Below are 12098 nucleotides of genomic sequence, written 5' to 3' on the forward strand. Positions count from 1 at the left end.
TAGTAAAGGAAAATTATGTGTAAGTTGGTTAGAGGTTGAAAGTTTGGGTTCCAATTACAAGAAGTCTTCCAGGGCGTATATTTTCTGAACAACCATAGTTCTGAAAAAAAACTTTTCACATCAGCAGATAAAGTATTGCTAGAAGAATAAAATAACATTAGCTGGAATTTGTGGAAGTAGGCAGTGGGCACACATCATCTGCCCAGGCACAAAAAAACACGATGGCTGGGAAGGGATGTATGATTTAGGTAAATGATGGGTTGAGTGCAGACTTAGCCTTGAAGGATCTTTTCGAAGTAACAAGAAATAGCATCACTCCATTGGGAGATAAAGGAATCTGAACATTTGACATGTCCTGGGTTACCAACTTTGTGGTAGTCTTATAATGTAAGTTTTGGAGGCTTAGAAATAAAATAGGTAAATGTCAACTAATCCTGGTAGTCGGTATGAGCCAATCACACAGAGATGGTTTCCTGCAGCACAGACTACAGCAGTAAAGGTTGCGCCGCCTTTCGCCATAAGGTGGCAAACCAGATATAAACATCCTTGGAAGTCCTTAAGAATGTTGTTTACATTTTTATTATATTTGTGATCATTTTTTATAAGCCCTAGAAAGGCACTTAAAAAACTTGGGTCTATGGACAAAACAGTCTTAAGATGACACTTTTTATTGAAGCTATTACAGTGTTACCTCCAAGAAAGAGTATTTGACCATTTCTTACTCATGAGAGTTCCTGTTTTATTTATTTCACTTAATTTATTTACAGATGTTGGTGTATTGTTTAGCAGAGAGTCCAGTGATGGGGCTGGTAGAAACTTTGGGGCATATTATCAAGGACCGGTGTTAAAATTATCGCCGTTCTAGCGGCAGGAAACTGCTGCTAAAACGGCGATAATGGGCTTGATAATATGCCCTCAAGAATTCCAATAGAAACCCATGTTAACACCAGAACATGGGCTTCTATGGCAATTCACAAGGGCATATTATCAAGCCCACTGTTGCTGCTTTAGCAGCAGTTTCCTGCCGCTGAAACGGCGATAATTTTAACACCGGTCCTTGATAATATGCCCCTTTGAGTTTTCCAAAGAGGTGGTGGAGTGAAGCTGTGTTGTGAGAGGCCAATATTTAGGATAGAATGGGAAGTGAGGGTTTGTTGCGAACAGTAATAAGGGTATTGTACCTGACCCCACTGAATTATCCATATCCATCCTTCCCCACTACCAAATATCTTTCTTTTAATGACTCTGCCTTTGGTGGCTATATTGTGGACAATGCTTAATATAGTATTTAGTGAAAATGTTGGCGGTTCAGTTTCCAGAGGGTAAAAGTGTGCTACTCCAGTGACCTTCAGTTACTCAACTTCCTAAAATGTAGTCACTCGGGTAATGTGGGGCATAAAGTCATGAATTGAATCCATTGTGTTCTCAATTCCAAATTTCAGTTGCCAACACCATCCGGAAGGTTTTCAGTATTGAGATCCTTCTAACTGACCTTACCTTTCACTATGAAAACAATGTGATGTCCTTCCACCCCCTGTATTAGAATGACGGGTTGTTGGCTGCAATATTTTCACTCACCCTCGTTTTGATTTGCTTTTTTCTGATGTCACATCCTTTTCATTCTCCAGCTTGGCTAGTTCCTTGGCATGTTCCTTGTTGGTTGCATCTTTTTCATTGGTTGCATCAGCCTCCTTGCGGCTAGCTGATTTCTTCAGCACCTCGAACTCAGAATCCATATCAACATCTTGCACTTCCTCCTCCACAATGGTCATGGTGCGAGTAAGTGGGGTGGTGCCGGGGGTAACCTTGAAGGTGTCATAAAACTCAACAGGCATGCTGAGACGGTAGAAGACCAAGTCGTTGTCACTGTTTTGAGAACCAAACGTCTTGTGGGTCACCTTTAGACAAGGAGGGTTGTCCACTGTGCCGTCAATCCTAGACACCTGTCAATAGCAAAATGAGTTGTTTAGGTATAGGAGCAAGGTAGTCAATAAGTAATATTTTAAAAGAAAACATATTTCTCTCTGTCTGCTATTCTCTAGCACATTATTCATACATTCACATGCTTGCACAAGCCCCCATCCTCAGGCTGGAAATCTCTGTAGTAAACATTAAACAACAGTGGTAAAAACATCAAAAAACAATGGTAATAAACTATCACTTAGGGCCCGATTCACAGAACTAACTTAAGACAAAATCCAAACCTTACTGTCATTTTGGTATTCACAGAAGGCACTTACTCATTTTGGTATTCACTGATGGGACTTACTCATTTCGGTATTCACAGAAGTTAGAAGTCCTAACTTTAGGACTCCTAAATGCCTTCTGTGAATACTGAAAGTCTTAAAATTAGGATTTTTCTCAGTTTAGGAGTAGTAAAGTTAGGACTCCTAACTTTAGGACTCCTAAATGCCTTCTGTGAATACCAAAATGAGTAAGTGCCTTCTGTGAATACCAAAATGGTAATAAGTTTAGGATGGAAAGCCTGCCCATGTCATTGGTTTACATAAACCTGAACCAAAGAGGAGCAGAGACTGTGAGCTCCACTCACCTTTGAGGGTTTCATGGCTGATTTCATCATGACTTGAAGGACAAGTTACTTACCTTTTGTAATGCCTTATCTGGTAGAGATGTGATCCAGCAGCAGATTCCTTACCTTTGAATTTTCAGGGCGTTAGACTGGATCCGGAAGGAGCAATATCCCTGCGTGCCGGTGATGTCGTCAGCGACGTCCTCGCTGTGATGACGTCCACTGTACCTATATAGGCACCACCTCGGCGCGCTGACCTGAGTTACTTTTCACAACTTTATACGCCAGTAGCGCAGAGCCATGAAGTGCACTAACATTGGTGTGTTTTGAACAACTAGGGTCCTGAAAGGGATCAGACCTGACCCTAAAACCCTGTCCACAGTGCATGGGGGATGGGTGGTTAGGCTAGCAATCTGGCGCTAGATAATTTCTCTAGCAGATGAGGTATTACCAAAGGTAAGTAACTTGTCCATCTGATAGCGACATCTAGCTGCAGATACCTTACTTTTGAATAGATACCCAAGCAATACCACCCCCAGTGAAGGGACTGCAGATAAGTTTAGACCAGGAAGTCCTGAAGGACAGAGCAACCAAAAAGGCTGTCCCTCCGGACTTGACTGTCCAGGCAGTAGTGCTTGGTAAACATGTGCAGTGATTCCCATGTTGCTGCCTGACAAATGTCGGGGACTGGAACTCTGCGTTGCAATGCCATGGTAGCAGTCTTAGCTCTGGGAAAGGAGCCCTTAAGCCTTCAGGAGCCTGCTTTTTGGCCACAGCGTAACAAATTTTGTTACAGAGGATGACCCATCGCGAGCTAGTCCTCTTCTGCACTGCACAACCTTTCTGTTCAAACGTACCCCACAAAGAGTTGGCCGTCCACCCAGAACTCTTTAGTGCGGTTAAGGTACAACAACGTTCTTTTTGAGTTCAGAAGGTGGATTTTCTTCTCATCTTTAGAGGGGTGCTAAGGAGAGTGGAAAGTGGGCAAGGCACAGATTGCCCCACATGGAATGGTGTTACCACTTTCAGTAAGAAAGAGACCCTCGTGCCAAACACTAACTTATCAGGGAGGATGGGCAGGAGAGGAGGATTTGATCACAGAGCCTGCAATCTGCTCATCCTCCTGGCAGATATAAGTGCCACAAAAAAGGCTGTTTTGATAGTAAGTAGCCGGAGGGGGCATTTCTGCAAGGGTTCAAATTCATATTAGAAAGGTGAGAACCACATTAAGGTCCCACTGAGGCATAATGAAAGGAGAAGGTGGTAACATATGTACAAGTCCTGTAAAGAATCTATTTACATTGGGAGATTTGAATAATGAGGGTTGGTCTGGGAGTCTCAGGAAGAGACAGGGTCTAAAGATACCCTTTGAAAGTGCCCAATGCTGAGCCCTGCTGGGCAAGGATCAAAATAAAAAGCACAATGTGAGACAAGGAAGCAGAAAGAGGATCAATATACCTTTCTGTACAATATTTTACACATTTGTGCCCTTGGCAGGTGTACACAACCTTGGTAGAGGGATGCCTGGCAGCCAAAACAAAATTACAGACTTCGGGAGGAAAGTCGAATGCTATCAACTGCCACCAGTCAATCTCCATGCAAGAAGGTGTAGAGTTGACAGGTTTGGGTGTAGGACCCCTGTTTGCTGCTGTGACAGATGATTCTTCTGAAGTGGCGGTCTGATCGAAAGATTGATGCTCAGTTATAGAAGCTCGGGATACCAGACTCTCTGTGCCCAGTCCAGCGCCCCAAGAATAACTTGGGGCCGGTTGCCCCTCATCTGCCTGAGCACTCTGGACAGGAGTGGTATTGGAGGATAGGCATATAGAAGTCCTGCACTCCACACATGACGAAAAGCGTCTCAGAGTGAAAGCCGCCTTGGAAACTCCCGCACGCAAAACTGCTGACATTGCGCCTTCTCAGCAGTGGTAAACAGATCTAGCGAAGGCTCTTCCCAATGTTAAAAGAGACCTTGTGCCACCTCTGGGTGGAAACACCATTTATGATCCGCTAGGCGTCGACACCTGAGTTAGTCCACCCTGGCCTTCAGAGAGCCTGCCAGGTGTTGAACCATCCAGTGATGCAGGGTCTCTTGACAAAGGGTTCAAGGCCCCAACCCACTCTATTGGTTGCAGTACCACATGGCGGTGGTGTTGTCTGTGAACACTTGAACCAGTTTGCCCTTGATTGAAGGAAGAAAGGCTTTTAAAGGCAAGCGAATCGCTCTGAGCTCCAGCAAGTTGATGTGGAGACCCGATTCCCCCGGAGACCAGATTTCCCTGATCTCCACCTCTCCCGGATTGACGCCCCATCCAATAAATTATGTATCTGTCACTACTGTGTGGTCTGATTAGGGAAGGGACAAGGGCCTGCCTCTGACAGAATCACAGTCGGTTAGCCACCACTGCAGGACCTGTGAGGTTCTTTCAGAGATCTGGACCATGTCGTGTTGGAGGGATCCGCTAATGCTGCGCCCGTTGGAACTTCAATTGCCACTGCAGGGCCGGCATATTCCATCTTGTATGTGTGACTAGCAGGATGCAGGATGCCGAGCCCCAGCAACCTCAGAGTCATTCTCACCGAAAGCCAGGATAGAGTCTGAAACATCGGTATCATAGCCTGGCTATCCTGGACTCGCCGTTCAGGAGGGTATGCCCGAAACTGCACTGTGGCCAGAACAGCTTCGGTGAAAAGGAGCATCTGAGAGGGAGTCAGTTGTAACTTTGGCCCATTCATAGTAAACCCTAGTGAATGCTGGAGTCTAGAGGTGGGAGAAAACAACCTGGGGCAAGCTTGCCTTCAACAGGTCGTATAGATAGAGGAAGACTGGCACCCCTGGTCTGTGCAGATGATCTGCGACCCCTGCCATCACCTTGGTGAACACCCTAGGGGTGCTGGTAAGGCCAAAGGGGAGCATGATGAACTAAAAGGGCTCATGGTCTACCATAAACCCCAGGTAGCGCTGCTGAGCAGGCAGGACCAGAATGTGAAAATAGGCGCCCTGCAAGTCCAACGCCACCCTCCGGTCTCCAGGGTCCAGGACAGACATGACCTGAGCTAGAGTGAGCACCTTGAACTTTTACTTTTTAAGGAATTAGTTGAGGACAGACGGATCTAGGATAGGGCACAAGCCCTTTTCCTTCCTCGGGATCAGAAAGTAGCAAGAATGCTGACCACAGCCTACTTCTAGCGCCGGAAACCTTTCTATGACTTCCTCCTGAAGCAAAGTCAGGTGATCCTCCATCAGCCGGCCGTAAGTTGGAGGCCGGGAGGGAGTAGACTATCTGGAGGACTAACCTGTCTGAGGTGAGGTTCTGCCAGGGGTGGAGGTGATAGCTGATCCTGCCACCTACTGGCCTTCCATGATCTTTAAGAGTCGGACTAGGAAGGTTTGAAGGCTGAGGTTGCAGAGGGTGTGGTGGACTGACTCGGCCTCTGGCCGCCCGACCCACTGGGTCAGAACGTGGTATGCCCAAGCCCGCACCGAGGTTGTTGAACTTATGAGGTCTTGTGGTTGGGGTATAGCTGGTGCAGTTGAAAGTCCATTCTGTAGTCACAAAAGGGGCGAAAGTCAGACTGGGGACGAGTGGCCACTGAGAGGCCCAAGGACTTGTCCATAGCCCAAGAGTCCTTAAAGTGCTGCAGGGCCATGTCTGTCTTGTCTCCGAAGAAACGGTGCCATCAAAGAGCATGACCATGAGAGAGCCCTGGGCAACCCCTGAAGAGCCAGAAGTCCTCAACCGGTGTGGCGTCGAGCAGCCACCATCAATCAAATCGCTCTGCCCATGGACTCGGTCCTGTCGGGGCCACAACATATGGTGAACTTTGCCGCATCACTCCTGTCTGATACTGCTTGGGAGAGGATGGCCCAGACTTCCTCCAAGACCCGTGACAGCATCTGCGGAATCGTTTCTCACATAATTTGGGAATAGTGTCCCAATAAACATGCGGTGTTCACCAACTGTAATGCAAAGCTGGTGGAAGAAAAAAATGTCTTACCCAAATTATCCAGCCTCTTGGATTCACTGTAAGGGGGTGTGGAAGGGAACGCACCTTGGGAGGTAGAGGCTTGGACCACCAAGCTCTCGGGGGTGGGGTGGTTGGTGCGGAAATTTGGGTTATTCAGTGCAGGGCGATGGTGGCAGTCAATTGTCCTATTCACAGGAGCCCCTCTCCTGGGCTTGGACCAGGTTTCCATCAGGACATCAGTTAAGACCTTGTTGAAAGAAAGGCAGCAAGGGTTCCGAGGAGTAGACACCAGGCTGCAAGACCTGCATTAAGATATTCGTCTTGACTGCCACGGAAGCGAGCTGAAGGCTCAGGACTTCAGCTGCCCTTCGCACCACCATAGCACATGATGCTCCCTCCTCCATAGCCATGGTAGTGGAGAAAGCAGGCCAGAATCTGGAGAGTTATCCAGTCCACTGGCCTCACTCAGTTCCTCATACCAGTCCGTTTCTTGATAAGGCTGTTATTGTAAAGGGTCCAGTGAACCCTCCCAATCTTCCTCTATTCCTAGCCCTTCAGAACAGGGCTGAGGAAGCGAACTAGAGCCTAAGGGTTCAATTGACCCCAGTATTTGCATCAGTAGGAACCGATCTAGCTCTGGGTCGTTAGGGATAAGAATGGGGCTGGCACCGTTGGTGGGCGACAACAGCGTCTGGTGTCTCGGCGTCGGGATCGGCACATAGAAGGTTGCAGTGGTACGACCGGTGTCATCCCATATCCATGGGTGGTGGGGGGTCATTGGCTCCAGAACTGACGGCGTGTAACACGATGGAGCCCCCTTTGAGCCTCTGGGGCCCGAAGGTGCACCGGTAGGGAGTAGCCACCGAAATATGAAGCACATTGTATCATAAAATTCCTTGAGCTTGGCGTGGGTTTCTCTGGCTCCTGGGGAGGCTGGGAGGCATAGAGCTGACCCAGGTGCAGGTTCAGAGGAACAAGGCCTAGAGTGCCGAGACTCCTGCATTGCGTTGGCCGACGGATGGGGAGACGTCAAAGAATGCTTAGACTTCTTATGTTTCTTGTGCTTCTTACCTGACCGACTTGATGACTTCGAGTGGGAGGACAAAGACTTGGCACTCCAGGAGTGGTGCCCGGACCTTCCTCTCGACCGGGAATGTAAATGAGACCTCCCAGGAGAATGATGCTGTGCTGAGCACCAGGTCGCAAGCAGCTTTAAAGATAGCTCCCTCAAAGCTCTCGGAGCCATGGTCGGGCATTCGGAGCACGACTTCAAGTCATGTTCATGCTTCAGGCACCAGTGACAAACCAGGTGTGGGTCCGTCACCGACATGGCGCAGTGACAGGTGCTGCATGTCTCAAAACCATAAGTCTTCTTAGATGTGACGGAAAAACCTACACACCAAAAAAGGGTTCGACAAAATGTCAAAAATGAGCTGTCAAAAAGTGACAGGGTAGCTCTCTTCACGGATCTGCGCAGGCTGGCGCGAAAACAAAATAACTGACTTCAGCATGCCGAGGTGGTGCCTATATAGGTGATGTAGACGTCACAACGGCGCCTACGACGTTGCGTGAAGACGACCGGCGACAGCTACCGGTGCGCAGGCATATTGCTCCAAGAAAAATCTTCTGAATTCAGTCCGACGCTGGGAAATTCAATGATAAGGAATCTGTAGCTTTATGTCCCTATCAGATAGGAATAAATGTGACTCACTAAAGTGGAAGTAGAGAGCATGCACGCCAATCCATTAAAGATGCCAAAGATAGAGGACCGCAGTTACTGGGAGTAACTTTTCTGCTCCAAAATTGGATCTTTCACAGATTCACATGCTCGGATTCTGACTAGAAAGCAGCTGCTCAAAATATAGTGGAAAGCATGACTGAAGCTCACCTTGTTTCTTTTTTTCTTTTAAAAAAAATATTTTTATTGTTCATCATCAAAACAACATTTCATATTTCATATTTCATAATTACACAGAGTGAGTTCATTCAATTGAAACTTCTTATCAAGAAATCAAAACAAAATTAACTAAGTTAGCAGAGAGAGGATACAGCAAAGAAACCAAAGGATCGATATTTACAGCGTTAAATAAGATAAGAATTTCTCCACAAAGTACATCCTTTTTACCACCATGTAGCAAGTACCGCCCTAACCTCCTACCAGCCTCTGCTTCCCTTCTTCAATTGGAATCCAAATGCGATTCCCCAACTGTTTAGCTTTCCGGCCCTTTTTTTCGTATAATGCTTTCTCATAATTATATGTAGCTAAAAGCCGCAAGATCCATTGTTGGAATGTTGGAGAATTTGGATCTTTCCATAACCAAGCTATCCATATCCTGCTTATCGCTAAAAAAAGACATTCTTGATGGTCTACAGAAATACCCTCCTTGACTACACCCAGTATCATTAATTCATCAGTTAAGTTTACCAAAATCCCCAACATTCTACTTATAAACTGTTCTAATGACTGTTTGAATGGATCCAGACCTGGACAGGAGGCGAACATGTGCACTGTGTCAGCTTCGTCACTTTGGCATCGAGGGCAGGTTATGCCACTTGTTCCCCCCCCCCAACGCGCTATTCTATATGGGGTGTAGTAAAGCTTGTGGATAGTTTTGAAATATTGCGCCTGCAGGTTTGCTACCTTTAGTACAGTATTGCCCAGTTTAAGAGAAGTTGCAAACTCGCCCCCTTCTAGATTCAATTTCCCTCGCCATTTTTCAGCAACTTTCCCCTGATCATCTTCAGAATACTGACTCAGCTCCTCGTGTAAATGTGAAATTGTGCATCCCTCTTCTCTCCGTACTTGTTCTATGACATCTTCTCTGTTAAATACCATGTTGCCTCCTTGTTTTTTCAATAGGGCAGATCTGATCTGCAGGTGCTTAAAAAATTCTCTGCGTTCTAGATGGTATAGGCGCTGTGCTTTGTCAAATGTGATTATGCCAGTGGGATCTATAAAATCCCCTATAGTTTTAATGCCAAGCCCGTCCCACCATTTCATTACATTGTCATGGAATACCATCGGTAGTGAGGGATTCTGGAATACGGGAGTATAGTAGTTCATCCTGCCAATGCCTAGCCTTTCCCGGACCGAGGTCCATACTGACATTGCGGCACCCAGTGTCTTAAATTTTACTTACTTGTAGTAATTTGCCTCGTTATAGGCTAAAAGCCAACCTTTAGCCACTGATGTTATAAGCTCATATGTGTCTGGGATACCCTCACTACCTCTCCACTTATCTTCAATAATTCCCCCCAGAAGGCCTCTTGCATATTGAAGTACTGCTGCCCAATAATATACACTGAAATCAGGCACTGTTAGACCCCCCCATTCTTTAGACAAAGACATACATTTTATAGCTCTACGTGTTCTGCCTTTTACCCAGATGAACCGATTCGCCACTCCCTTCTATCTCTCTGAACCAAGTCCCATTAAACTTTAATGGGATCGCCCTAAAAAGATATAAAATTTTAGGGAGAAATAACATTTTTATTATGTTACAGCGGCCTATTATTGTCAAATGTAGATTGTTCATTTTGTCAAAATCTTTCCCTGCTTTCTTAAGCACTGGGGTAAGATTCTTCTCCACTAAGTTCGCTAAATCTGCCGTTATCGTTATACCCTAATAGACCGCCGAATCTGTCACTCTTTGGTCTACCAATGTAATTTTGCTGTTGACCACAATTTGTGTCTTCCCTTGGCTCAGTTTATACCCTGATAATGCCCCAAAGATATCCGCCTCACGTTCTATTTCTGCCATCGCCGACATTGGTTCAGGTGATGTAATCGCCAAATCATCGGCATAGCCTAGGATTTTGGTCTCATGCCCATTTAATATTACCGGTAAGATATTTCTATTGCAGTCTATTCTACTTATAAAGGAGTCGATGTAGAAGGCAAAGAGTAACGGGGAACAGGGACAACCCTGTCGTGTCCCTCGCCCGATGTTTATTACTCCACTAACCTCGCCCATTACTCTAAGTCTTATCTTAGGGTTTATGTATAATGCTTGCAGAGCTTTAATACAACCTTTGCCTACATTAGCTTTCTCTAATGCAGCCCATAAGAAGCCCCACGAGACCCAATCAAAGGCTTTTTCAGCGTCTAATAAGATAAGGGCAGTAGGATCTCGTGAGGCTGTCGTACCATCAAAGAGCGTACAAACTCTTCTGATGAGGTTTACGGTACCCCTGCCTGGTATAAACCCATCCTGCCTGGGCGAGATTTTCTTTCCGATCTTAGAGCTCAGTCGATTTGCTAAAATCTTTGAATAGATTTTTGTATCGCTATTCATGAAGCTGATTGGCCTATAAAAGCCGGGTTGGGATGGAGGTTTATTTTTCTTCAGGAATACAACCATTGTAGCCTCTCCCCAAGATGGCGGGGGTTCAGCGCCCTTTTGGATTTGGGTCAGAAGATTATATAAGTCCTCTTGTATAACAGGTAGGAATTTTTTATAAAACACTAATGGAATAAGGTCCGGGCCCACCGCCTTCCCAGCGGGTAAATCACTGACCGCTCCCTGTATCTCTTCATACGAGAAACATGTCTCCATGTCCTCTTTCTCCACCGTTCCAAATTTTTCAAGAGCTATTGACTACAGATACTGATCTATTTCTTCTCTGGTTCCCGCCCTGTCCGCATTATATAGCTTTTGATAAAAATCTTGAAAGATCAGAAAAATCTCCTTAAGTGTAGTCGCTATTACCCAGTGTTTGATGTTAATTCTGAGATATCCCCTTTAGTAGCCACTTGCCTAGTTTTGATTGCCAACAGGCGCCCTATTTGTTCACTGTTCTCATACTGTTCCTGCTTCCAGGCTAAAAATGTTGCTGCCGCTTTAGAAGCAATTAAATCCCCCACTGCTGCCTTTGCTAAGGCTAATTTATGTAATATCTTGTTGAGATCTACCTTACGACTGATGGCCTTGACTAGTTCTTCCTCCAATGTCATGATCAGCCTCATCTTTTCCTCCGTCCCTAATTTTTCTGCCGTGTTGCGCCTGATAGAATAACTCATAGCTTCCCCCCTGATACCCGCTTTCAATGCATCCCAAACTATCCCAAGTTGCGCAGGCCCTCTGTTTATTTCTAAAAACTACTTAAGCCACCTTTCCATATGTGTAACATAATTTGTGTCCAGTAACAGGGCTCTCTCGAATGACCAGCTAGTAACTTGCACCTGATTTTTTGGAATTCCTACATCTAATATAAGGGGATTTTGATCCGAGATTACCCGTGGCAACAGTTTTATCTTGGAAAGTGATATCAATGCCGGTGAAACCAAAAAGTAATCTAAACGTACTATGGCTTTGTGTGGTGCTGAATAATATGTACTACGCCCCCCGACTGAATACTGTTGTTCCCACATATCAATTAGGCCGTTGTCCCTCATTAGTTGGATAAGGGCTTTGTGACTTTTTCTTTCGACCTTTAAATCTGTCGGGATCATCTTTCCATAAGCCATTGAGACCATTGATATTTAGATCCCCACACACTATTATTGGGAGAGGCCAAGACGCCATCTGGGTGTTAACTTGGTTTAAAATTTCTGGGTCATCAGTTGTGGGGGCATATATAGAACATAAGGTAAAGTTCC

The 12098-nt window shown here is 45.7% G+C and overlaps 1 protein-coding gene across 11 annotated transcripts in view; it reads right to left on the reverse strand.

The window, feature by feature from the left end:
• The window catches only part of RYR1 (ryanodine receptor 1), a 1215008-nt gene that overhangs the window by 833915 nt on the left and 368995 nt on the right, over positions 1–12098 (reverse strand). For all 11 annotated transcript variants that reach the window (XM_086938669.1, XM_086938668.1, XM_086938662.1 and 8 more), the window contains one exon: positions 1579–1943. In XM_086938669.1, coding sequence (XP_086794795.1) covers positions 1579–1943 — 365 coding nt within the window. The remainder of the gene's footprint in view (positions 1–1578; positions 1944–12098) is intronic.

The sequence above is a fragment of the Lissotriton vulgaris genome, chromosome 9 (genome assembly GCF_964263255.1).
Source record: "Lissotriton vulgaris chromosome 9, aLisVul1.2, whole genome shotgun sequence".
NCBI lineage: Eukaryota > Metazoa > Chordata > Amphibia > Caudata > Salamandridae > Lissotriton > Lissotriton vulgaris.